General features: G+C 40.7%; 1 protein-coding gene across 4 annotated transcripts; it reads left to right on the top strand.

The window, feature by feature from the left end:
• Positions 1 to 463: 463 nt before the first annotated feature.
• ACSL1 (acyl-CoA synthetase long chain family member 1) lies at positions 464 to 27,002 on the top strand. Of its 4 annotated transcripts, none has more exons than XM_026033578.1 (20): positions 464 to 687; positions 6,617 to 6,731; positions 7,161 to 7,225; positions 8,103 to 8,207; positions 10,488 to 10,587; positions 10,756 to 10,934; positions 13,077 to 13,109; positions 13,287 to 13,338; positions 14,141 to 14,214; positions 15,888 to 16,094; positions 18,085 to 18,219; positions 19,598 to 19,732; positions 20,711 to 20,806; positions 21,714 to 21,786; positions 22,452 to 22,540; positions 24,141 to 24,257; positions 24,636 to 24,779; positions 25,266 to 25,367; positions 25,451 to 25,522; positions 25,730 to 27,002. In XM_026033578.1, the coding sequence occupies exons 1-20, from the start codon at positions 493 to 495 to the stop codon at positions 25,868 to 25,870; spliced, it is 2,229 nt and encodes a 742-aa protein (XP_025889363.1). In that variant the 5' UTR covers positions 464 to 492; the 3' UTR covers positions 25,871 to 27,002. The 4 variants fall into 4 exon arrangements, with proteins under 4 accessions (XP_025889363.1, XP_025889364.1, XP_025889365.1 ...); XM_026033579.1 differs by having other exon boundaries at positions 15,888 to 15,965; XM_026033580.1 differs by having other exon boundaries at positions 16,017 to 16,094.
• Positions 27,003 to 27,831: the final 829 nt, after the last annotated feature.

Here is a 27,831-nt window from a genome sequence, read left to right on the forward strand (position 1 = left end):
TAAGAGATGAGAAATCCTGCTCATCAATATACTACTGTAGAACTGGGAAACTCTAGTGGTACAAATCTGTTGCCTTAATGCAAGGAAAGTCGTGTCTCCCATAGCTCTTYTCTCCCTTTTTTTATTCACTGTAGCTATTCTACATGTAGCTATTCTATTCATTTAAAAAGTAAGGCAAAAGTCCCATTAAAACGCAGTGTCTGTTAAAACAGTATTTAAAACCTGGAGAAACTGCCTCCTTTCAGTCCCAGCATTTTCTAGAGCTGGTAATTGCTTACTACTGAATTGCAYTGTGGATGTCTGAAGTTATTGCCTACTTAGTTTCAGGGGAAAAAAAATGTTGATAGTAGGAAGCTAGAAGGACAAGGAACACACTGGTTTCCCACAGCAACAGTGAATCAAAAGGGATTTGGGCATCTTTATATATGTGACTTCTTTTTTTTCCTCTTATTTCCACAGAGTCCAGCATCAGGAGAAGCACACTGAGCTACAATGCAAGCGCATGAGTTGTTCAGAAGTCTGCGGATGCCGGAGCTTGGGGACGTCAGGCAGTACGTGCGCACCCTCCCAACAAACACGCTGATGGGCTTCGGAGCTTTCGCAGCTCTCACTACCTACTGGTATGCAACGAGACCTAAGGCTCTGAAACCACCATGTGATTTAGCAATGCAGTCTGTGGAAGTAGAGGTAAGTGTCGCTTGGTGGCTGCTGTCATTCRTCACGTTTGAAGCTCAGAGATTGAGAGAGCAACTCTTAGAGTGTTTCTAACTTTGTGGTGTGATGGGCCCTGTGTTTCAGGGTGAGCACTTCTGTGAAATCTGTCATGAACTTGTGTCTTGGCTTTCTGAATTCCTCCTCTGCTCAAGATGAAGGTCATTGAGGTGGTAGCTAGTATGGGAGAAACAGGTTTTCTTTCTAGGAAAGCTGAGCTCCCCATCCGAGTGGTGGGAAACCTGTGTGTGTTAGAGCAGCTCTGAGGTAGCTTTTCCTCCTTAGCCGTGTGGTTAGGTGATGACATATTAAGTTAGTTCTTGGGGTTGGGTTATGCATGTTGGAGTATGTTGGTTAGGCTAAAACTCTTTTCTGCTATAATACTTAGCTTACAGTTGACAGATGAGATTTTTATATCAGGTTACAAGCAAGAAGAGAGTAGTAACTGTCCTGAAATGATCCATGGAAAGATCTAGTAGTCCTGGAAAGAGATCATGATCATAGACTAAGCTGAACTCAAAGCAGCCTCCTCCTGCATTGTGGATATGGTAGCTGCAGTTGGATGATGGTTGTTTTTAATAATGAAGCAAGGAAAATCACTGGAAGAAACCGTGGCTTAGAAGCTAACACAGGCAATCACTAGAGTTTCTTGAGGAGTGGTTTTATCAATTCCCTTGTTTACCACAGAGTCAGAATCATATTGTTTTGATTCCTCCAAAAGTGTTTTGGTATTTCTTCAGGGCCCATAACGTGTTTCCTTTTTTAGAAGGAAGGAGACAGGCTTGAATAGCCATARTCTGTAAGGGAAGATGCATATAATATGTAGCAATGTAAGGGCGATAACTTCTTTCCCTGTGCCATGGATTAGTTGAATCATGGCTTCTAACAGCTCCTTCAAAGGAAAAGGATTAGAGGAATCCTGCATTACTGTCGATGATCATTGTAGTGCATTTGTTCTGGGGTTCTTGCAGCTCAAGTTTCCCATTACCACAGATTATTATGTGGACAAACCRCATCTAGTTCTCCCCAGTCGATGCAATTGGGCATAAAATAAAATGATTTTAATGTCACATTAGGAGTAGATGTAACTAGTGTAAAGAAATATGGCATAGAGCAGTCTGAAATTTACAGTAGGTAAAGTTCTATAAACTTTAACCAGATGAGACTTGTGTCATGGCCATGAAACAGGCAGTTTCTTTGCAATATTTCATGATACTAAAATAGTATCTACTATTTTATAGTAGCTAGMTACTAATACTAAGGTATTAGCTGGCCCCTTTGTTCAAAAGTTTGTATAATACTGTTTTATTTCTTACCTGAATAGCCTTTCAGAGTGCTATATAGTAAGCTCATTGGCTTACTCTCTGAGTGTTACAGAGAACCTGTGGTAATTAATGACTTGCTATTAGAATTGCACAGAGAAGACACAGATGTGATCTGAGGGCTTTTCCATTAAAAGATGGTCAAACAGCGGCTCGTCTCTAGCCACAGACAGTGACAAACACTTAAGGCTGGAGACTCTTGACCGTCTCCAGGCTCCCTGCCCTTAGCTCTTCAAGGCAAATTAGCTCCTTGCTGCTGGATTCGGGGGCTGAAATCACTCTGTAGTGGGAGCTGTGCTGAGCTGATCCATGTTGCACTAATGAACACCAGCTCTCTTGTCTGAGTAAGGTAGGTGGAGAAGCCTTATGGTTTTTATTGCCTCTTCATAAAATGCATTTTAATAAAGATTTACTAATAGTATAACACAAACAAGAAGTGACTGAACAAGTTAGTACATCTTAAACCTTGAGGACCTAGATTGAAGGAACAGTGAAAAAATCTGTGCATCGTGTTCTTTGGCAGTTGATACACAGCCCCTGGCAATGTAAAGATGTAAACTGCACTAAAGTGCCATCAAATCGGAATAGATATGTTGAAGTAATCTTAAAGCATGTGCTGGAACTGGTACTTTTATAGGAGTAAGAAGGGTGTTGTTACAGCATTAGAGGTCCAATTTCTCCCTAAGTAAATGTGCTTTGTATCTTGCTTTGAGTACTTTCTACTCTCTCATAGATTTTGTAAGCTGAGCTTCTCATTTCCACAGCACTGGTTTCAGATAATATACCTGCACCCTTTAACCAGAAAAGATGTGAAAAGGACTATCAGAGTCAGCAGTGTTTTCCAAAGAGATTTAGCAGGAAGAAACTCCTCTTCTGTTTTGAATAGCACATTTACCTTTAATTTTGAGTTTAAATACGTTTCTGCTTACTTCTGGTAATGAAATATGTGTGCAAGCTTTTGACTTGCTTCGTTTGCCTCTGACAAATTCAAACGAAGTCAGTGATTGGGGAGGATTTCTAAATGTTCAGATGACGAATTTTCAAAACTTCTCAGGGGAGGAAGAGTGTCCTGTGTATGGCARTTCCATGTTGCTTCCCATCTCTGGAAAACTTGGCTTTGGCAGGTCAGCACCCTGTGACCCCTTTTGACCATCAATGAATGAACATGAAGACTGGATGTCGAGTGGGATGTCAGCTCAGAGGCCTGCTGAAAGTAAAGAAAATTATTTCCCTTTAGGAAAGACCAATGTCTTTAAAGCTACCAACTCAATTTTCTTTTCAGGAGAGTTTTTTAGAATGCTGGTGCATTGAAGATAAGATTCATGAAGAGTAATTCTAGTCTAGCCAGTTGGAGAGACTAGTTAGTATTACCCAGAATTTCACTGTACTGAATTGTGCACTATATTGTTGCTAGGAATCTYGTGTGTTCACCTAACAGTGAGGTGTTTCAGCTGTATTTAGCAAAGCTCAGGTGCACCATTAATCATGTCTCTAATTGCAGATAGATGTGGTTCTGTTTGCTGATATATCTTCCAGGTGGTGATAGATATTTGAACAAATGCCTATTGATTTTAAGATTACAAACTGCATGATTATCAAATATATTGGTATTTAAATATGAAAAYACTGCTATTGAGGTCAAGCTTGGCTAGAACCTGTGGAAAGACAGCCTGTCTGTGTCTTAGAGTGCCTTGAGTTTGGACTTGCAACTGTGACTTTTTGSTTCTTCAGAAGAAGTATTCAAATATGGAGAAGGCCATTCTACTTATGAAGTAACTTTTAAACCTTCTTATGTTCTTCTGATAATTATTCCATCTCATCTTGTCTTTTCCAAGCTAACTTTTCAAGATAAGTGCAGGTYGTGTTAAGCAATTGGTCTTAGTGTTGTGTGCTTGCCTAGGGATTAGGTTGCTTAACGTTATATGGCAGGTTTGAGAACCCTGCCTTATCCTTGCTGCTCAGAATGTGCATGCCAATAATTGGGCAATCCTTGCTCCTCGGGAAGATGGTTTTCTCAGGAGAACAGAAGCTGCCTCCCATGGCTCTGGGGCATGCTGGAAACAGCCCTACCTGTGACAGCGCTGTGACTTGTGACAGCGCTGCTCGTCTGAGACGGCTTCTGTCGACAAGAAGCAAGCCCATGTCTTGAACAGAAAAAGTTCTCTCTTGTGTCCTGTGGCACAATTGGGCATAGAYTGGGTAATACAGGGGTCTTCCATGGAAAAGCCTCCGCATTTTGGATGCTCCTATTCTAAACCAGTGCCAAAGCCTTGCTGCAAAATGTGTTATCTTCTTGCAACTCCTTGAAATGCTGCAATGCCTGAAATGCACGCATGTGCACACACACACAATCCCAGTAACCTAAGCTTGTTCTTGGCATTAGTGCAGTATTATTGCTTCATCCCTCCAAGCCACTGTGGTAAGACCTAAAGGTGTTTTGAGCACTTGCCTCTGTGCTAGATGTTAGTTAGAGCCTATTCAAATAGATTGCACAAAATCAGTGCAGCATTGCAGGTCTGAGACAGAAACATGCAGCGGAGGGAGGGACTCGTGCTGCAGGAGCTGCTGTTTGGAGGAGCTTGATGGGAGCAGAGCTGCTCCTGCTGCACACACCGCTTCTGGATAAGGACCCTCTGCCCAGGCTGGTGAAATCTTGGCACTTTGCAAAGCAGAGTTAAGCAAGCAGGCCCCTAAGCTGGTTCTGTTTCACTTTCTCTATTGAAATAACYGTGGGGAGCTGACTTGGTCTTTTAATAGCCTGTGAGTTGCTGTGTTTTTCCAAAGGTCACTGCAATCAGTCCTGCACCTTCGTGTGCCATTTCTCAGAAGTCTTGCCTTCACTTTCAGTTGTGCCCCAGGCCCTGCAAAGATAGCCTTTGTGGCACTGAGTAATAGGATATGTAGAGAAAATAGTGGCAGCTCACGTGAGAGGAAAACAAGTTTATTGACCATTGCTGAGAAATGGCTCCGAATGTGGTACCTCACCAGGAATAGCAGCTGTGGCACATTGAACATGCTGCTGATGCAGGTTCCCCCTGACCTCAGGCCAGCTCTGGCCACAGGCAAACCAGGCAATCTAGTGGCTGACTTTGGAGAAGGTCCAGAAACAAGTGCATTAAAACACACGCAGTACTGACTTTTTCCCTATTTTCCTAGCAGAGACAGGCCTTGGGATGTTTTCCTATAGAACAGAGGATGTTCTCGGAGTGCCAGCATGCTCTTGGATACTTCTAATATTACGTGTGCTTAGAGGGAGGCCGGTCATTAACTTGTTCTGCGTCGCGTTCTTGGTGTGGGTTTCTGCTCACTGTCGAAGGAGTGGCAGGCGCTCCATTACGCATACAGAGCTTTGCAAAAACAAGTCAGACTTGTTTTATGGTTATATACATATATATTTTTCCTCGCTACATGATTGGCCACTAACATGCTAGCTCCATTCTGTGGACATGTGCAACATGACATCTATATGACATGCTATCAGCTACCTCCATAGTTCCAGTTAGCTCAAGGTTTGACCCTGTGGAAAGGGCTAGGATTTGACCCTAGCTGCTGATTTGGATAGTTTTATGTGGTGCTTGCAAGGAACCCACTGCTTGTCCTGCTATATAATAATTTGTAGGCACCTCTGTTATCTGAGCAAAACTAATAAGCGTAGCTTAATAGTACTTGCATAATTGTTTTATTACAAGTTAAAGTATCCAGATGTACTTTTGAATTATAAGATTATCTAATCAGTTATAATAAAGTAGACTGTATAAAAACTATGAGCTTATTCTGTTCATGTTCTCCTGCTGGCTCTTGGTTACAGCTTATGTAAATGCCAGTCTGCTCAAACAGGGTGTTTCTGTGAGTGTTTGGGTGTTTACTTTGTGTGTGGTGGTGTGTTTTTGTTTTGCTTTTTTCTTTTAAACTCAAGGTGATATTGTTCCGACTGGCTCTAACTAGGACAGGAGATGACTCTTGTGAAAAGGTGGAACTTTAAGGGGATTAAATAACTTGATTTATATCTGGCAGGGAATATGTTACTACTTGAAGCTTGTGTTTTGGAGTGTTGTTGATGGCTCTTAAAAATCAATCCACTTTTCAGTATCAACTTGAAGCAGAGTTATGTTTTCTAATTAAAACTAGAAAAAAAAAAAAAGTAGACTGTATTCTCATATCTAGAGAGAGAGATCATCATCCTGTCTGATAGTGGAGGCATTTGGAAAGCTGGCTGGAATTATGCTACATACTGCAATAATGGCTTAGAGCATTTCTTAAGTGAAAGTAATGTCCAAGGGCATTATGTGGTTCTGACTTGACCTATGTCATATGGAACTGAGGACAAGATTTTTGCCTAACAGGTTTTAGAAATGTGAGGGTGACTTGGCCCTGTTTTTCACCATGTATGTTCTGGGAAACCTTGCAGGAATTTTCCTGTCCTGTGGTAAAACAAACCAAAGATCTTTAAAACAAAATATTTAACGCAATTTCATAGGCCTTATAATGCAATATTTAAAAATGTTGTTTTTATTTTAATCATCTTAGTGATTTTCTGTTGATCTTTAACAGATGTGTGTAACATTCCTACTTATTTCATACAGGGTACTGAGCACGCTCGAAGGTCCTCCCTCCTTAAGAACGATGAACTTCTGATTTACTATTATGATGACGTGAGAACAGCTTATGATATCTTCCAAAGGGGTGTGCATGTATCAAGTAAGTCCAAAGATAAATTTTCTACAATAAGAGCTAAAGGTCTGGACTCTTTTGAAATGCATTTGGAGATATGTGGAATCTACCTAGCAATAAGATAATGTATTGGGTGTGGGCTTTCTCAAAGGCAGATTTAACCATGACCTCTTGTGAAGCCGAGGTGGATGAGCTAAGTCTGTGCTCTGCTACATATTCTAAATTAAACCTGACTGCATCCACGTCCTTCCCTCATTTCCTTCCTTCCTGGTGCTGCTCTCTTTTCCTTCTCTCACTTCCTTCCCCATCCTCCCCCCAAATAGTCTGGCTTTTGAATGTGTCTGCAAAGAATTCACCGGCTGTCAGCTTACCCCTCGCAAGAGTGTAGCTAGTGTGGTGTTGGGGCAGAGAAAGTAGGCTTTACATCTCAGTAACTTTGGGTTTGTCACGTTGTAGATAATGGTCCCTGTCTGGGCTCTAGAAAGCCAAACCAGCCCTATGAGTGGATCTCCTATAAAGAGGTAAGTAACCTCCCTAGCTTGGTGCTAGATCTGTGTTTGCTTTCTGTGACCACTGATAGAGCATTTAGTGATGTGATAAGTCTTACTTATGTGCAAATGTGTTAAACTAATATCTTAAGCTACTTTTACTGTGTTGAAATATTGTAAAAATTCTAGTTCTGCTTTAGAAGAATATCCTTATAAAGTGTGCAAATTGGAGAGAAAATGTGCCTTTTGTTTACCTTATTTGCTGTTCTCCTGAATCTTCTGGGGCTTTCTCTATTGATGAGAACTGTTTTAAACTTGTACCCTGCCTCTGAAGTGGAGTGCCTTTGGAGTGTTGCTCAGGGTTGGGGCTCACACCGTTCCTGCTGCAGTTGYTTGTTTCTGAGGACCTTTCCTAGTGTAGTACTGATCTCTATGTGCATTAATTGTGCTTCTTGGTTTATCTCCATACTGATGAATGGTAGTTGTATAGAGTGTTCAGAGATTTTAACCAGTAACTTCTTCATGATCACTAAAAGTAGATCTTCATGCAAATTGTTTTAACAGCTACGTTCCCTCAGAATGTTTCTGATTTAGTCAGCTGGTGACTTTAAACTTGTATGCACTAGGCGAAGTTCACACAATTAGCACAATTAAACATCTCCTTGCAGGCTGCAGAACTCACTTTTTTTCAAGGTGATTTTTACTGCGTATTGGTAGGATGTGTCATATGAATGGGAACTGTAATGGCATTGCAATGGGAACTGTAGTCATGGAGGACCCCATGATAGGTTCGCTAGACTATTTCATATCCRTTGTTGTGGTGTTTTTTTCTATTTTTGTTACATTTAAAATGTGGTATGTACTGATTAATGTGCTTTTATTTATTCACCTTTTTTACCTTTTTTCCCAGGCTTCAGACAAAGCAGAGTGTGTGGGCTCAGCATTGCTTTACCGAGGTTTTAAACCATCATCTCAAGCTCAGTATGTTGGAATTTTTGCACAAAACAGACCTGAGGTAATTTAAATGAGGGGAGTTGTGCTAGTGATCTACCTGCAATTGAAATTGCCCACGTCTTTAAAATCTGCTGCTTTTCAGCAGTGTACCTAGCTGCTGTACCTAAGTGTACCTAAGAAACATATTTGGGGTTGGCAAAGGTCAATGCCATAGGCCTCCAAGCTACCCATATGGCACCTCTAGCTAAAAAACAAAATTAACAATTGACAGCAGTTAATGTCTTATATTTTTCTCTCTCTCCCAGAGCTGGATACAGAACAATAAGAGAACCAGGGAATCTAAAAATTCCTCTTGAAAGACCCTTAATAGATCCCATTATCTGGAGCCCTTTCCAATGTTTACGTGGCTAAAAACTTACAGTGCTTTCTCTGTCTCCCCCTCTCCCCTTCCTGCTCCCCACTGCACACACACACACACAAAAAGACACAAAATAAAAGCTCTTGCTAGCCTGGTACAGATGAAGAAACTGTTTTTCTAGGCTCTCAAGTCTGCAACAATATGCTGCCTGGATTTTTCCCTTCAGTGTTCCAGTTCTAAGACCTGCAGTTATATTTCTGCCAGAAAAAGGCTGGGATGCCTCCAACAAGGAAACCATTAAATTAGGAGGACTTGGTTARGCTAGCAGTTTAAAGTATGGGATTTTCCCTGTCAAAAATGACTGGATGAGTGTTGTGACAACCCTAACATCATCACCAATCCAGACAGACAGAAGGTTTTTGCAAAGATTATCAGGCAATGTGATTCACACTTGTTCAGAGGAAAAACTACAGGGAAAATCCCTAAAGGGGAAAATCCCTAGTATGCCCCTTGTTTAAATGTTCACCAAAAATGAAATTGGATTTATATATAATAACATGACTTTCTCTTTGAATAACTGGAAAACAGCTGATCCCTTCCACAAGCAAGGAATTTCTGTYGTGGATTGAAAACCAGGAGAGYGCGTAKAGTGTCTCCTAGCAGATGATGAGAKCCACTGGAAAGAACAAATAAAAACTTAGACTGTTGTTCTGTATGCTACTGAATACTTGCATGGGCTTTGAGAGGGAGAGCTTACTACTTGTTTTTAAATAGTTYTAACTTTTGGAGCTTGAATGTAGGAAAAATCTGCTGATAGGCTAGAAAATGAAGGTGGCTGTTGTATTAAGAGTCCTGGCATGCAAGTTATTGGAGAATGGGAAGTGCTGCTGCTCTGTGCTGCTGCTGACACCTGCTGTAACGGACCCCCCATTAGCTGCTGAACAGTGATACGGGCACATTCCCTCTTGTTAYATGTACAGGTGGATGCTATCTAGGCAAAAATATTCAGGAATGCCTGTCATGGCTGATGCAGKCTTTCCAGTAAGTGCAATGTTTGCATCCAATCTGCCCAACTGGTAGCTGTTGCTGTGCTAGCTTTATAAGAAGTGTTCTTCTGGGAATGAGCGCACAGCTTATTGCAGAAGTACCTCCAGTTCTTTGAGTTTGACTGTCCTGACCAGTATATTTAAACAAACAAACAAAAAAACCCACTCGGAAAACTTACCCTTAACTTTGCACGCTCTAAACTTGGCACACTCTGAAACTGAGRCTTAGCAACTTTGTTAATGTAGCTTCTATACTAGATGATCTATGGAATAATAACCACGTGTCAGTGAAGTAATTGGCCAGTGTCCTGCAAAAACACTGCGAAGTTTGACTAAGTGCAGGCTGGGGGTAGGAGGGAAAGCCAACACCCTTGTTGCAGTCCTTGCTGAATCCTAAGTTCAGGGAACTTAAAGGAGAGTGGAGTCCTGTTCAGTTAACTGGAAGTGGCAAGTGGTGCAATGCCTGAGAATTTTTATCCTTCAAGGGGAAAACTAAATTTACCTTCTCAAGTGTCCAGAATCTTCCACTTCTGGAGTCCCATGCATGCCTGTATTTTGCTCTGGGTAGCTGTGTACAGACCTTGACAAATAAATTCATCATGCAACTTTCTGTACAGTAGTTATCTTAGCAGTACCCACCTACCCTGTGTTAAAGACAGAGCTGAGTTTTATTGAACTCAGTAAGACTTAGCTGGGGCTCCTCAACTATTTTTTTCTTCTTCCCACAGCTGACAGCTCAGTAAGTCTTAATAGTAAACACATGTACGCACACTTTATCTACATTGCACATTTTATCTGTGTATGCACACTTGAAGTCTTGCCCAAAGGAGCTCTGCCCTAATGGATCCCCTGTCCGAATCCTAGTGAGAGCCGTTGATGGAGGTGAGCCCTGAGCAGGAGGCACACACTGACCTGCATCTCTTCTCTCCCTGTGCAGTGGGTCATCATCGAACAGGGATGCTACACGTACTCCTTGGTGGTAGTGCCCCTCTATGACACACTGGGAAGTGAAGCTATTACTTACATTGTGAACAAAGGTAGGATGTTCTCGGTAGATTTGCAGCTACGTGTGTGAGGGCAGAGCTGGCCGAGGGCAGAACTCTGGTCTTCCTCAGACTAGAAGAGTCCTATAGTACCAAATGCTGAAATATGGATCTAGTCTAAAATCAATCTGTCTTTCTAATATTGTTGTTGTTCTTACTCAGCTGACTTGTCATTGGTTTTCTGTGACAAACCCGACAAGGCCAAGCTTCTGCTAACCAGTGTGGAAAAGGGGGAAACTCCAGTCCTCAACACCATCGTTATCATGGAGCCTTTTGGCATAGATCTTGTGGAACGTGGCAAAAAGTGTGGGGTGGAAGTCTTCAGCATGGGACAAATAGTGGTAAGTACACTTAACCTGCTTTACTACTTTCATCTCCTTTACTTTGCATAAATTTACCGGTCTRGTTTCAACACTCTGGAACACAATGTGGTAGTTTCAGAATACTTGAACTTCAAGAGGTAGCTACACCAAGCCTTTTAAAAAGATACTTTTAAAGAAGGAAAACAACTTGTTAGTGGCATTTCATAGTGTGCAAAATGTAAACCCATGCTTGCCAGGTTAGTGGTGCAAAAACTTATTAACATGGTTCAGAGAACATAAGATCTGGGCATTGCCTTGTCTATGCAAAGCAGTAGGAAATGATAATCACACAGAGCAATGCTGATAATGCTTCAAAAATACTGATTTCAATTAGAATCTCTGTAGGTCTTGGTTTGTAGTAAATTGCTATCTTGCTCCGTGCTGAACCTGCAGAAAAATTCTGGAGGGAGATGGAGAATATTAGTCTATTTTTCCAACATTAGCCTGCGGTAATTTAAGGCAGTGTGACTTCTGGGTTTTGCCTTGCTACTTAGTATTCAAGGGCTTATAGTTGTGCTTGGGGTGATCTTGTCTGCATGGACCTTTTGTTGCAGTTTTGTTCCTGGAGAAATCGGTCTTGGCTGTAAACTGCATGATGCATGCTTTATTGTGAAATTATGAAACGGGGTTTAGCCTGGTTCCAACTTGAATTCTTGTCAAGACTTGACTCACTGAGACTTTAGCACTTCCAAACAGCCATGCTTGAGTTCTGCAGGTGTCTTAGTAACTGCCCGGAATTGCTAAATTTCATTGAACTTTAGTAAACTTGTTTTCACAGCAGTTTTCTGTGTTAATGGAGCCACCTTCTGGTAAGGAGAAAAAAATGCCAGCATAGCTTGTAAAAGAGAGTTAATTGTGTCTCAGTTAACCTGCCTCAGCCAGGCTGAAATGAGCTAGAGATACTATGCAGAATAAATGACTTGTACAGTGCTGTGTTAGACTGAAAGAAGGGTTGGATTAGAGTTGGATGCTTAAAATTGGATGCTTAAAATTAGATGCTTAGGGGATTTTTTTTCAGAAGTACTTTGTAGTTCTGACTTATAATTGTATAGGTAACTCCAGCACTTCCTAGTGGCCCCTGGAACATGGATGCTGCTGTTTCCACAGACAGCGGTGTTGTCATACAGGCACACTTTTGTGCAATGGCATAGTGTCAAAAAGCCAGACCTCTAGGCATGGGCACGTTAGCTGTTTTTCTGGTATTTGCTTCCTGCCCCTGCATTGGATCGTAGTGATAAATCTCTTCAGCTAACCAAGCTAAAGCAATGCTAGGGCTGGTAAAGGAATGTGCACTTGGAATGTAAGGGCAGTGAGCAAGTGATGTATCTGCCCTCAAAGGGTGCTTCCAAACCTCTGCTCAGCAAAAGGAGCATCTTGTGTAAGTTTCTAACTAGAACTGTTTCTAATGCTAAATAAGCATGAGTTTAGGAAGTCTAGACTTTAAGTCTAGACTCATCATCTCATCATCATCATCAATACTACTCATCATCAATAATACTAAGCTCATGGTTTCAAAACTTTCCTGTTAATTGTAATGTCTTCTGCTGGTAAAAAGATATATTTGGTATTTGCTTCTCTGAAGATCTGTGGCATCCTTAATGGTTTAGCCTAAATTATGGTAAGGAGGGAAAAAGAAGGAAGGGAGGCCTAGGGGAAAGAGAACTTCTTTTGCACTGAAGAGTGCAGAACATATAGACCACCAAGGACCTCTCACTGCAAGCTTAGGTCTTTGCCCTCACAAGCAGTGAAGGGCCTATTAAAATGAGTATTGCTTCATCTAGTCCAAGACTGTCAGTAGCACGTGTCTTCTGTTTGTTATGACTTGTCATGGTACTGCTTGCTCTTGAGCTTCTTTTATAAATTAGTTTATTGGGGAAAAAATCGAAATGCATATGTGTGTTAGACTAGTTAGCACCTCTGTATTTGAGGATCACACTAATTCTTCTGTTCTATTGCGTCTTTTAAAACTTGCTTTAAAATCTTCACAAGACTTTTTAGAGTTAAAATGCCATAGCAGTCTAAACAATAAAACATTATACTGCTTGATAACATCTTGTCTGATAAAGCAAACAACAGTGCTTTTATGTCTAAACAGTCTTTCTTCCCTTCTCCCTTCTGTAGGAGCTGGGAAGAGCACACAGGCAAAAACCTATGGTAAGTATGAAACTAGTTCAATCAGTTTAATGCGAGTTGGGTAGCACTCTGTAGACCAACCTAGCAAATCTACCTGTCTCCTATAGCTCAAGGTAACACTAGTACTTCAGTGTTTTATCCAGGAAAATCTTTTTCCTTGCTATCTTAACCATACTAATACTTTCTTAACTTTCATAGCCTCCAAAGCCAGAAGATCTAGCAGTGATCTGTTTCACCAGTGGAACGACAGGTACTCCTCATTACATTATGCAGAATTTATTATCCTGTATGTGCAAAACTAATGCAGAAGCAATCCTACTTTTTTCAAGACTCCCCTCTGCTGCTGCATCTTTTTGGCAAGTAGTAGCTGGGGAAGTTCTATGGTAAGACTCCCTTTGACTTTTCCCATTGATCAATAAAGAGTTGCAATGTCTTGAAGTGTGGGGACATTTTTTGTGCTCAGAAATAGGTGCTGAAACTATTTCCATTATGATAGGGGTCCTGGATTGTATCTCAGACTTACAGTTTAAAAATAAATAAATAATGAAAGAGCAGGCTCTGTTTCTTTGCTCTTATGCAATATGCAGCTTACTGTAGAACTGAAAGAGAAAAGTACTTAGATAAGAATCAAATTTCAAGTGTGGGACAGGATCCAACAGTGGAGAGAGCATTGGAAAAAGCACAACATTAGTTATATATTTAAAGTAGTGCCAAGTAGAGAAGAGTATCCTCGTTCGATAGATGAATCTTCACAGAAGTAATTAATTTTGGATTACAGAATTTCATTCAAGAGAGATGGTGGTTTCTTAAAGATTTGGTCTCACAAATAAAATGACTTCAACATACCCACACTATTACAAGTTATGAGCATATATATATGTGTATATTTTGCAAACGTGTTAGCCTATTTTCTGTGTTTGTATCGTACATGAAGAAAGGTGGTGTTATCTGAAAAGGGACTTGGTGATTGATGAAATGTGTTTGTTTAGTCTTACCTCTGCTTGATAATTTTGAGGATCTCACTGTTTCATCCTGATGTGCTTCCTCCCCAGGAAACCCCAAAGGAGCTATGATAACTCATCAAAATATAGTCAGCAATACTTCAGCTTTTGTGAAAGCTACAGAGGTAAACTGCAAGGTTAACATTGTGGATTTGTACCGTGTATAATTTAAAATGAGAGGAAGTATCTCAGGAGTAAAAAAGACATTGTGATCTCACTAACTTTTTGTCTTAACACAGTCAGATCCAAATGAAAATGAAACCTGACAACAAGTCAAGTACTATGTTGGTACTAGTTCTTAATCGTCTTTTATTTGAGGCCCTTTTTTATTTATTTCTTTGGAAGATATGTGAGAAGTTGCATAGTGATTCATGTTAAATTTGAAAGATTTCTGTGTATGTATGTTTGTTTCATTTTTAATGCCCTCACATGTAAGAATGGATAAAGCTCTAAGTTTTAGATTTGCTTGCATAGATGTTATTGGTTCCTTCTCTCRACATGGGCAACCTTCCTAGTCTCTTTTGCATGCAGCTCCTTCTGGACTAGAAATGGTTGCATGGGAATATAGGGCTGTGCACAGACCAGCATGGCTCTTGGGGATGCTTTTGCTTGCTTCTGCCCAAGCCAGCATTGCTGCCTATCACTGGTGTGGCCCAACCTGGGAACTTGTAATCAGCGCTGCCGTGGGCAGTGTGGATGTCCCCAAAGCTGGGCCGGGGAGTAACATTCAGGCCATTCCTCTGAAGCTGTATGGAAAAGGTCCAGAATAAAGTAATTCTACTGCTGCTGAAGTCTACTTCGCTAAGTCCAAAACACTGTGTTGGCTTCAGCTGTAGGTCTTGCATGGTGCTACCTTGCTGGGGAGCTATTGGCAGAGCACTGTTTGCTCCCTTGGCCCCAAGGCCTTGCTGCTTAAGTGTGATAATCCAGGAGCATGGAGAGAAAAGCAGGATTTCTTTCTGGCATGCCTAGGGTTTGGCCTGATGTTACAGGAATTCTGATGGGAATATGCATTGCGTTCTGTCATAGTCATAGTATCTGTCAGTAATGCAAGCTCTCTGTCAGAGGCAACATACTCTGTTGTTCTGCTTTAAGATTGGGGAGGAGATATGTATTTTGATTCCTTAAATACTTTTAATACTTGTGTGAATGTGTGAGAAGAATAACTGAACATGTTGATACTTAGGACAGACTTTTAGTTTACAGCAGGCTGCTAAAGTTCATTCTTAGGCTGACTCTGAAGACAATTCCAAGAYCAAACAAAACCAGATGCTGTTAAAAATGTAACCATATTGTTTTGCCATAAAATTTGCATATGGAATCAGGTTAAGATAATAGTCTTGTGGTTAGATTGTAATATGCTCTTGCTATAAATGTGACAGCCTGACTCTTGCAGCAAACTCGACAAAGAAACTTCTGACCTAAGATGACCTAGGTTGTGATATTGTATTCTTAAGGCGTACTACAACTTTAAATTTCCTTTACACAATGTCTATAATGGRTTTTTCTATGGCTTCTTTCAAACTGTTTCTATGCATAACCTTACAAATGATAAATTGTAATAAGCTGAATCATTACTATACTTGTCTCTAACAAATGACTACGATTTCTGTAATGTCTGTTTACAACAGTGACTTCTAACTCRTGTAATATTTCTTATGAAAGAAAAACAAAATGTGGTTTCATTACAGGTAAAGCTGAAGAGCTAAGGTGTCTGATTACACATTACTGCATTTAATTAGCAATAATTAAATTTAATTCTCATTAATTCTCTTTTGCTCAACACTCTTACTTTCAGAAAGTATTCATACCTTCCACTGATGACACTCTGATCTCATTCCTGCCCTTGGCTCATATGTTTGAAAGAATTGTTGAGGTAGGCATCAACTTGTTCTACAGAACTCCTGAAATTTATTTTTTCTTGCAGAATGCATTGTTATTGGGTCCCAGTGACACACACTATTCCTTTTTGCCTCTTGCACATATGTTTGAAAGGTTGGTTGAGGTAAGGCTCAGGAAAGCAATATCCTATAAACAGTGAGTACTAGACAACTTTCTATCATGCAGTTAATAAGAAACCCTTTAAAAAAAGGGAGGGGTAGATTTTTGTCTTAGTGGAGTGTAGGGCTTTTCTCTTTTGTGCTTTATCAGTCATAGTTGCGATGGGTTTACGGTTGGACTGGRTCTTGAAGGTCTTTTTTAACCATAATAATTCTACAACTAGATGATTTGCTTGTCTGTGGTGTCRGACACCCTTCAGGTGCCCTTCTCTGCTGCCCAAAGAAAATGGATGGTAATGGCTCTGAAGTCTCTTTGATAGTTTATTTTACCTTTTGGCACAACTTGGGACTCCCTTTTGGAGGATGAGAGATCTCAGGGCAGTCTTCACTATGGGCTCAAAGTTGTTTATTGAGTTAGCCCTAGGCAGGTAGGGCTCCTGAAGGCAGGTGTGTGTGCTGGAACTGGATACATCCCAATTGAGGGGGAAAAAAAAACATGCACAAATGCAGAGAGATGCAAAGTCAGATGTTGAGCCCCATGATTTCAGCTTGAAATCCTGAACTTTCTGCTGAGCAGGCTAGGTCAACAKGTGCCTTTGTATTTTTATTTACATGCATGCTGGCACACATGTGCATATTTGTTATGAAGACTGGGAATAGGTATGACCTGCGGTATACAGTTGCCCTTAAACTTTCAGCACTGTTTTCCTGGRAACCTGGACACCAGTTAGGCTTTGGTGCCTGTTCTGTTGATTTCTATCTTGCATCAAAAGGTGCAAGCTCACTTTTGGATAACAGCTCTGCTCTTGGTCATGCAATAGTAACAGGAAGGAAATTTGTGCTCTAAAAGGTAAAGTGAGGAGCAGAGGGTTTGTTCTCACTATTCGTTTGTTTGTGTTCCTGATGAGAGAGGTGTTTACGCAAAAAGCTTTCAGTCTCTAGGGGAAACAATTCTTTTACTGTTGGGGGTAGGTATGAACAGAGAGCCTGTGAGAAGTTGTCTTTTAAGCCTGCCGCTTGCTAATGCTGCAAAGTTAGTGGTCTCTCATTGCTGCCTCCTGAGGAAGCTGGAAGGTGAAAGAAAGTGTCAGGCCATGTGCCTGTCCCACCAAGGACAGGCAGATTCTGTTTATTCAGTTTGAATCGGTGCATTTGCTCCTTTTAGTAGATGGTGACACAGTGTGCATGGAGAAGAAAAGGAAGTCTTGAACAAGTCTTCTGCATGCAAAGCACAACAATGGATGGCAGGAAATGGAGAGGTGTTATGGGAAAGGGAAGGAAAACAAATTGGGCAGGTAGAGAAGCACAGGAAGTGTAGGGATGTTGTGTATGGGAGGAAGGAAAAAACTCAGTATGTAGATCCAGAGGTGAGGGAAGACCCCATAGAGAATGTGGACCAAGACAAGATGAAGCCTTCCTCCTTTGGGTGTAGGTCTGAAGTGATGCAGAAATAAGCAGAGATCAAACTCTCCCAAAGAGTGTTTGGGACACTGACGGCAAATTCTTTGCTAATGTCAATCACGTTGTGAAACGGGAAGGAAACTGAAATTGCACAAACAAAATTCCTGCTGGACCAGTACTAGCATGTGCTGACTTCAGTGCAGAATTTCTTGCTGTATATAGCAGGAAACAAAGTTGTGGTATGMTAATAAGCTTGTTAAATGAGCTTTTAAAATAAAGAAGTCTTGTTTTTCAGTCTTCGCTACCTCCAGGTTACTGACATGGCCTTATTTGTCAGCTGCCTTTTCAGATAAAGGCTTTTGTACCGTATCTGGTTATATCAACGTCCTTGGCCTGTGTACAGCGGGCATGTGTGGCTGTTTGAGCTCTCCTGTCCCACTCTGCAGCCTGCGATTGCTGTAGAACTTGTTCAGATGCTGTGGGGATTTAAGGTGGAGCCTGCACAGGCCACCCCACTTAGGGCTGTCATACACAGATATAGGTAGAAGAAATTATACGTACCATTTTCACAGGCGTTTTCCTTATTTCTAACAGTGTGTGGTTCTGTGCCACGGAGCTCGGATAGGATTCTTCCAAGGGGACATCAGACTACTTATGGATGACCTAAAAACACTGCAGCCAACTGTATTTCCTGTAGTACCGCGACTGTTGAACAGAATGTTTGACAAGGTAAGTCTCAAGGTGTGAGCCTAGAGTTAGGCAAGGTTTTAACAGATCTTTCTGAAATCTGTGCTGACATGGTAGAAGTAACTGTGCTCAGGGATGTTTGATCAGCATGCTGACAAACTGCTCTCTCCCTTTCTAAACAGGCCTGGAAGTATAGGAAATAGTGTTTGGTTGTATTACAGCACTACCAGGCAGCAAATCCTAGTTAGAGAAGGCAAACTAGGAGACTTGGCTTTTGTCCAGCTTTATTACTGACCTAAAGCRTTGCTCTGAGCAAGCTATTTAAGCCCAGTCTACACCATGACCATGGTGCTTAGTGTTTGCATGTCACGCTTTTAGCAYCTGACTCATGGAGTGGAATTTGGAAAACCAGGTCAGGTGTTTGCCTGTGCTCTAATGGCCATGCACAAGTTTCCTATGCAGGAGCCAACCCATGTAGCAGGGAGAGCTGAAGCAGCCAGGCCGGGGTGCTGGGGAGAGCGTGTGGGAGCAGCCCTGCATTCAGCTGTGCTGTCTGCCAGCTGCCACGAACTGGGTCATCTGAGCGGGGAGCTGAAAACCCCATTCTCTTCTTTGGATTTAAGGCTTTAAATTATCCCTTTATATATGGAAGACTGACTAATCTTAGGACATGGCCAGAATAGTTGGGAGGATACCGCTAGTACTCCTGGTTGCTAAAGAAAGAGCAGGCCTGTCCTATGGCCCCTGGAGTGTCCTGACGGTGAGGCTAGAGGTGAGGATCAGGCAAGGACTTTGCCTGTTAGAAGAAGTATTTGGAAGCAGCAAGTAGCATGATACTTGTTGTGCTTGGCCCAGAACAAATAGCATGAGTGATCCATTTGGAGAGGACAGAATTCTGATACCTGCCTGTTCATCTAAAGGGCTTCCAACTTASCGAATGGTGGGTATTTGGCTGTCTGTTTCTACAGCACCAAACTTGGGACTGTCCTCTCCTCTTTTTGCACATTTTTGGCACAAGTTCAACCCCACTGGCCTTGCACTAACTTGGCATGTGAAGCTCAAATGTGGGAATTTGAGGTGGGGCCCCCAGTAATGTTGAGGGGAGCTGCTGGGTCTGCCCTAAAGTGAATGTGCTAATGTGTCATCTGTCTCTGCTCTGTGGCTTTTGGTGAGCTGCTAACTGTAAGAAAACTTTCAGAAGTGATCTGAAAAGCAAGTTTATATATGCTAGTCAAATCTGTGCTTGAAATTTCTGAAGGCATATGCATCTCCTTGGGAAAACTTACCCAGTAAAACCAGTAATTTACCCATAATGATTATTTAATTTACCTGTTTCACTCAAGAGTCTCTAGGCATGTTACTGTAAGAAAAAGGGAATGATAGTCTGAGTCTTCTAATGCAAGATCATTCTTGTTAATAGATTTTTGGACAGGCAAATACATCACTGAAGAGGTGGATGCTGGATTTTGCTTCAAAGAGGAAAGAAGCAGAACTCAGAAGTGGTATAATAAGAAATAACAGTTTCTGGGATAAATTTATCTTCCGCAAAATACAGGTATGCTTGAAAGTCTCTCTGCTTGCCTACTAAGAACCTTTWAGTTACAGGTATTGGAAGAGGGATAACTTTATTTGGAGGTAGTGATTATTCTGTGAACAAACCTTCAAATATTCTTCCTTTATGGCACAGAACAGCTGAGTGACATGTAATTTTTACAGTGCAACTGTGAAGCATCACCATTAGATCCCATCTAGTTAGAGTTTATTGCCTCAGTTTGCAATAGCTGAATCTGATGAGTGGTTGTAAGATGGCATGCGCTTGCCATAAGATACAGGCTCTGACGAAAGACTGTCTGGCTATGCAGAATAAAGCTACAAACASTCTTTTGTTTTTCTACTTTAATCTTTCAGTTTCTTTGTTCTACTAATCTGCTACTTGTAATAGGGAAGTTATTTGGAAACAGCCTAGTTCTTCCTTATATTACTCCTTTCAAAAGTAAATATTGTCTTTCTGAAAGAGGTCAATAAGTTAAGTAACATTTACGTAAGCTGTATGTTACTTAGTGCCACCTGTTGCCCCCTAACAATTTACTGGTAGTAAATTGTAAGCAAGCCTGGTATTCTGCAAGGTGTTCACTTGACATAACCCTAATGTTGGTTGCACAACATACCCCTGTGGATGACTCTTACAGTGTCCGGGATGTATGAGAAGTAGGTACAAGATGGATTTATACTATGACTGCTTTAAGTACAAACCTGTTGTGGTGGGGCCATGACTTATGTTCTTTAGACTTCTGTCTGAATCCATGGTATAGCAACATCATGGTAGCATTTGTAGGTACTGCATATTAGAGATATTATTTCTTCCAGCTACTATGAGGGTAAAACTCCAACTTGCTATAGAATACTATACTGTAACTTCTAATATTTCTGGGTGGTGTTTGTAGGTGAGTAGTGGTTGGGGGTGGGAGAGAAGACTCTGGAAACCTCTCTCTAAAATGCTTTTGGTGTCCACAGTATCTTGTGTCTGTTGTAGGCAAGTTTGGGAGGAAAAGTAAGGCTGATGGTCACGGGAGCAGCACCTGTATCTGCAAGTGTCCTGACCTTCCTAAGAACAGCTCTTGGTTGTCAGGTGAGTTTCCTGGCTTTAACTCAGAACATACAGATTCCAGTAACTGATTCAAGCTTTGTAATCAGACCACATTTCTAGTGATCTRATTACACAGATAACTATTCTTAGCATTCTCTTTGGAAGCTACAAGTGCATATTTACAAACTGAATTCCTTCAGAGTTTGTCTCCCAAAGGCTTTGTGATACTGAAGTAATCAACCAAACTGTCTTAAGGGAAAGATTGTTTGGTTTGCTATAATCTTTAATGTTTTTGCATAAACTGCTTTTCTTGACAAATATTCTTCAAAGTATATACTTTCTGAGGTAAAAATCTTAAATTTTTGCAGAGAATGGAACAAATATAATAAACTTCAGGGACTGGAGACAAATGTGATATGGTAAACTTCAAGGACTGGAAACACTAAAATGCCCCAACTTTTAAATATATGGGGCTGCTGTGACTTTGTTTTTCACTTCTGTGTTGTTGTAGCGGTGAATGCTTAGCACATAAAGGGGAATTCTGTCATACAGATCTGTGGTGAGATGTAGGGATATTATTCTTGACTGCCTTGGACAAACCTGCCATTGCTAGTGTTTATGTTCTCATTATCTTAATGTTTCTTCCTGTGGAATTCTCCTTGCTGGTTTCAAGTTTAGTCTGTGCAGGTGTAATTTATGTACATGAATGGAGTGAAATGTTAAGTAAATATCAACTGGAGGTGGAATAAGAGCCCTTGAAATTATGTATTTTAATAAGGCTGTTTGTAAGATGGTGATAATTGTTTTTATAGAAGATGCTGAGATCTATGTTAAATTGGGATTTAGAGTATTTACTTCAGATTTACTGAGTAGAAACATAAGTAAAATGCTGATTTTAATGACCAAAAAAATAAAGTGAGAAACTTAAGCTTTTGGCTTCACTTCCTAGTTTTACGAAGGTTACGGACAGACTGAATGTACAGCTGGATGTTCACTGTCACTGCCTGGTGACTGGACTGCAGGTATGGAGTCCTGTGGTCTGCATGTCTGTGAAGTGTCGGGATGCTGATCACATCGTTTCGTTTTCCTTGTGACTATCATAAAGCATAAGAAAGGGATTTTTTCATTTGGAAAAGATCTCTTGATGTCCCAACTGCTAAATAGCTAGGAATGCCAAACAATCCAAATTTTTCATGGAGCTTGTTAGTTGACATAGACGTAGAAGAGTTCATAGTACTAAGCTGATGCCATTCTTRGAGAATGGGGATCTGCTGTGTATAAATATAGCTGGAAACATAAATATAGTTGGACATAACATAAACATAGTTGGAAACATAAATGGCTTCTCTTTTGTGTCCGAGCAGTCTATGTTTCTCACAGCTGTTGCACCTCTAGCTCCTTACCTATAATCCTAATGTGGAGAGCTATATTGAGAGTTCTGCTAGTGAAGTCCCTCAATAGAGGGAGGTTCATAACAGTAAACAGACACAGGGTTCAGAAGCTGATAATGTTCTAGAGAACTTATAATTCAGTACTAAGAAAATAAAATCATATTGTATTTATATAATGTGTTATTCAGAAGGAACATTTCCTTCTTTTGGGTAACTTATATCAATAAACTGTTTACATAGCTAAGGACCTGGCCAAAAGCTCATTGAGGCTATTGAACACTTCCTCTGTTTAACAGGTCATGTTGGAGCACCGATGCCATGTAATATCATAAARCTTGTCGATGTAGAAGAAATGAATTATTTGGCTGCCAAAGGAGAGGGTGAGGTGAGTGATTTCTAAAGGTCGATAGAAGCCACTTACATGTTGGAAGCTTTCTTTTTAGTTCATGAAATAACAAGTCACTGCTTCAGTAAAACTGGCTTGCAGCCAATAATCTGGGCTGCAGATATGCATGTCTTTCATGTAGGCAATCCAAGGAAGCAAAGCAGACCGCTAGTTACTCGGTTTAAAAATTAAGCAGGGTAACGCTCTAATGCTGTAAACTTTTGTGGTGGAGGGGGCGGGGTGGGAAGAGAAGAAACTTGCTAGGATGATTTATAGAAATACAAGACTGGAAGGAATGCTTTTATCTAACTGTGTTTGCAGCTAAAGCTAAACTCTTGCAAAAATCAGCATATTGGAAGGGAAGAGGTCTACTGTGGGGTAGCAAGTTCTTCTGCATCAGCAGTTGTGTGATGAACATGTCCTGTTGCACACGGAGGTTGGAGGCCTCAGTTCAGCAGAGCTGTGTCCTACTGCCTGTGTCCAGCAGCGGGCACTGGTGGCGCCTCCATCCCGCTGTCCTGGTGCCAAGGAACAAGCGATGCCCGAGCTTGGCAGCCCATCCACCCGGGAGCGCAGGCAGTCCGGGCTGAGGGGTGAGGCACCCTCAAGGAGCGCGGAAAGAAACCAAGAATCCACCAAGGGGCTTCCTGCTCACATGGGGCAACTGCCTGCAGGTGCCTCTGCACAAAACCAACGCAGATGTGGCACAGGCTTTGAGAACCCAGTTTTATATGCAATGCTATGTGCCCTCTTTAGATATTTTGTCCAGGTATAGCTATAAACAGCCACAGGAAGCAGCCACAAACTGAAGCACTAAAAGTTATAAGAAATAGTTAAATATTTTTTTAAAAAAAAACACTTTTCTTAAGGTTTCTTTTATACTTACTGTGAAAGCTTGCTGAATTGGGAGTTGCTTGGAATTTAATTAAGTATATTAATCCCTTAAAATTCTCAGATGCTATAATTCAGTCATTTACTCCTAAAACCACCATGCAAACTCTTCTGGATCTAACAAATGCAGGTGTCTTAACCTATTTCACTGCACTTAGTCCTTAGCTGTAAACTGGCGCTCATTCACCTTTGCCTAAGATAGATTTATATCCTYTTCTGTCTGCTCTTCAGCTGGATCAGATATAGTTTTGGGGTCTCCTTAAAGTTGTTTACTTGGTAGGCAAATCCTGACAACTCTGCTTTGACTACTATTGTACTTTGGGATAACAAACAAGTGCATGTTTTTCTCATAGCCATCTTTCCATTAATGTTGCTGCTGCTTACAAAAGCCAAACCAAAAATGTTCCCTGAGAGGTGGTATTTCTGGGTATCTGCAGAGTTGATAAATGCAGTTTATTCAAATAGCAAGAAAGAACATTCCTACTAGATGGAAAGATGCTTCCACTTGCTTTTTATTATATTTCATTCGTGGAAATATTATGTCTCAAGCATGAACAGAGATTTCAGCACTGATGTATAAACTGCATTTGGTCTTTTTTTGTGATCGACTGAGGAATACTGAGATCTAACGGARAAAGGATTTCATGCAAATAGTGATCATGAATTTCACTTCCTAGTAGCATGAACTAACCAAGTGTTTTTTTTTAAGGTGTGTGTGAAAGGGCCAAACGTCTTTTGTGGTTATTTGAAAGATCCAGAGAAAACAGCAGAGGCTATCGACAAAGACGGCTGGCTTCACACAGGAGATATTGGGAAATGGCTACCTGTAAGTGACCTTGGGTAACTGAAGTCTATTTTGGTAGTTGTTGCTAACTTAACAAGTGAAGCCACCTATTTGGTATTAAAAATAACTAACTGGGGCAAGGATGGTAAGTCTAGGAGGAGGATAGCACTTAAAACTGGTACTGTTATATATAAAACAAYGTGAAGGATCCAGGGCCATTTATTCACACAAGTTGTTTATTCATAAAACAGTAAAATACTGTTAGAGCCAGAGCCCTGTAAAACTAATAGGAGAAGAAAATAGACACTGGGCACATCGAGCTTCTGGTGTGTTGCATGATCTGCCACAGAGTGCTTAAGCTGTATAGGCCAGTTACGGTGTGAGGTGCCCCTATTGAGTAGAAATTATTTCTGCCAACAGAATGGTACACTGAAGATCATTGACCGGAAAAAACACATATTTAAACTGGCCCAGGGAGAGTACATAGCACCAGAGAAAATAGAGAACGTGTATCTGAGAAGTGAACCTCTTGCTCAGGTGTTTGTCCACGGAGAGAGCCTGCAGGTAAGTTTTTTCTGGGTAATTTTCTAATGAGTGCAAGAGGAGGCTGCAGAAAAGCCTTCCTTGCCTCTCTCTGCCCRCTGCAAAATTCTGTGGGATTGGAATCTTACTTTTAACTAAGACTTCTAAAATTTAGCTAACATTTTGGCTTCAAATCCAGCCTGGACACCACAGGCTATGTTTGTGGATTTGGTTTCAGACAAAGCAATGGAGCTAGATTAATTTAGTTTTAAGCATTAATTGCAATATGTAAATTGCTAAGAGCATCTGGGGAAATTCAGAAAACACTTTGTTCACGTTTTTGTAAGCCTAAATTAAAACATAGGTCTTAAGTCTCTTAAGCAGAGGCTTTTAAACTGAAGTCTTCTTTTGAGGCAGTAGAAAGCTGCTGATTTTACAGTAAGAGCTGCCTTTAGAGTGACTAGTAAAAAGTGGACAGGAATTCCATTTAATGTTTAAAAAAAAAAATTGACAAAATATTTTTTTTAGGCCTTCTTAATAGCTATTGTGGTGCCCGATCCAGAGACTTTGAGCATTTGGGCCAAGAAAAGGGGATTTGAAGGTTCATATGAAGAGCTATGCAAAAACAAGGTGGGTCATATCTACTGAGGCAGTTAATTATTCTGCTTGAGCTTTTTCAGGATCTACAATGTGCTATCTTTCTGTATCCACAGGACCTCAAAAAACTCATTCTGGAAGACATGGTGAGAATTGGGAAAGAATCTGGCTTGAAATCATTTGAACAGGTGAGATGTTTAGAAAATAGTGTTCCGTTCTTATCGGCATTTCAAAACAACAATATAATCCAAATCTCAAAACTGATTTTAATAAGCATTGGGGAAGCTTTTCCATAAGGGGTTCTGTTATGATGTCTGARCATTTCCTACTCCTTTCCTACTCCCTTTTAGCCTTTTCAAAGGGTATACTTTGGCTAGTAACCATTTATTTTCCAGGTCAAAGACATTGCCCTACATGCAGAAATGTTTTCCATTGAAAATGGCCTGCTGACACCAACACTGAAGGCCAAGAGACCAGAACTACGAAAATATTTCAAGTCACAGATAGATGAACTCTATGCTAATGCCAAAATGTAACTGAGAATGGATCGAGGAAAGTGGCACACATCTGATGTCTACTGTTGACCTTCATATCTGTAATTTGACTACAGCAAAYATAAGGAAGGAAACTGTGCAATCATTAACTTGTACAATAATGGGTACTTGCCATAGGAACATTGAAGAAATGGAACACTGCCTTACTGTCAAGTTGTGTTGCATATTGTTTTTATGGTGACCTACAATTTCCAAAAAGAGCCTTAACTATAAATGGTAACTATGTGTAAGTTATTTAAGATTTACTTGGCCAAAAATGGGACTCTCCTTAACCAAGGAGCTAAGGTATTCTTTTATTATTATTGCCAGCATGTTTGCTGTCTGCARTGTATCTTGCGGTTGTCAAGTCCAAACGGATTTGGTAGGTTTGAAAACACCTCTAAGTATCTTGTACCCTGGGAAGGAGGAGTTAGTCTGCCAAAACACCGTTGTATGGSTGGTATCACATCTTGCATTAGCCCGAATACTAACTGGGACAAGGTGTCAGAGTGACTTTCTCCCTTTTGTGYCCCCAGCCACGAGTTTTGAGGCTTACTTTTGTAAGGTAGAAGTTGGAACTTCGCTCAAAAGAGACAGGTTCTTGCAAGTTCTCCGGAGTAAGTCTGCATTGGGTTTTCCTGCACTAGAAGTGTGGATGCAGTTAATTAAGCGATGCAGCCTTTGCTACATTAACACAGTTCCAGAGAGATGCCAGCCCCGTAACTGAACAGATCCTAACTCTGGCAAGAAAACTAGAGATCTAAAAATAAACCATTCAAGAGGATGGGCTATGCTAACAGTCAGGTAAACATGCACCAGGTCTAGCCACTATTCCCCTGCAATGAACATACATTTAAATTGTGTTGTTTTAAATGTGTCAGGTTCTYTATAAGCAGAATAGTTTCTGATGCAACCTGAGGTTTTCTGTGCATAATGAGCCACTGAGGGTTCTTCAATGAAATGGGCCAGGTGGAATGTCTGTTTCTGCCTGGTGCTTTTACAGCAATTGGAAGCAATTAAAAAAATGCTGATGGAATTGTGTGGTGCAGGATCGTGATTTGTTCAGGGATTAAAGACTAAATTCCCAGATTAAATATAAAATTACTAGTCTACCTTTTGTTTGAGAATCAGCAGAAATAAGCCTTATTACAGCATAAGTCTATCTTTAACAGATTTGGGTTTTGCATTAGCATTCATTGCTGTTTTTTGAAAACATGGATATATGTAAAATACAAGCACAACAAGGTTTGCACTAAGATTTGTGTGTGATTGTAATGCACTACTCTGTAGCGTAATTTCATACATGTGTGCAATTAAGGTACACAAATCCCAGTCAACTGTTAGAGCAGTAGTTTTACATTGGAATTCAAATGTTTGCTTAGTGTTGGCTATTTCTATGTTTTATAAAACCAAAACAATTTTCAAAACCAATGAAGGAAACCAAAATAAATATTTCTGCATTTCAACTTGGTGCTGTGTTTTCCTTATGAAGGAAAGGTACTGCTGACTAACAACCTGAGGTATGACTTGGTAGCTGACAAGCAAGCTGTAAAACTCCACTACTACAAACATGCCCCTTTATACAGGATACGTACTGGTGGTTGTCATTTTACATTTGAAAGATAACAAAGATAACGTTCTGCTTTGATCTGATATTTATGTATGAATTCATGGCCAATGTTGGTCAGAAAGGGATATTGTATGTAGCCTGCTTCATCAGTGTTCTCTTTTTTTTTTTAAATTGTCTTCAGTACAGTTTTTGACAATTAAATCTTTGTAAGTTTGTTTGTTTGGGGGTGGTGGTGAATGAAACTGGTAGTCTTAAATTCATAAGCTGCTTCTGGGTTGTCCTACCTGCCCAGTCTTCCCTTCCTTTCCTCTCCCTTTTTCCCTCTCTTCCCCCAAAAGGCAAAGGGGGTCTGACTTTTGACTTCAAGTTTGGAGTAAACAGCTGCATAGACAAA

Source organism: Nothoprocta perdicaria, unplaced genomic scaffold, assembly GCF_003342845.1.
Source record: "Nothoprocta perdicaria isolate Ctin4 unplaced genomic scaffold, notPer1 scaffold_13, whole genome shotgun sequence".
NCBI lineage: Eukaryota > Metazoa > Chordata > Aves > Tinamiformes > Tinamidae > Nothoprocta > Nothoprocta perdicaria.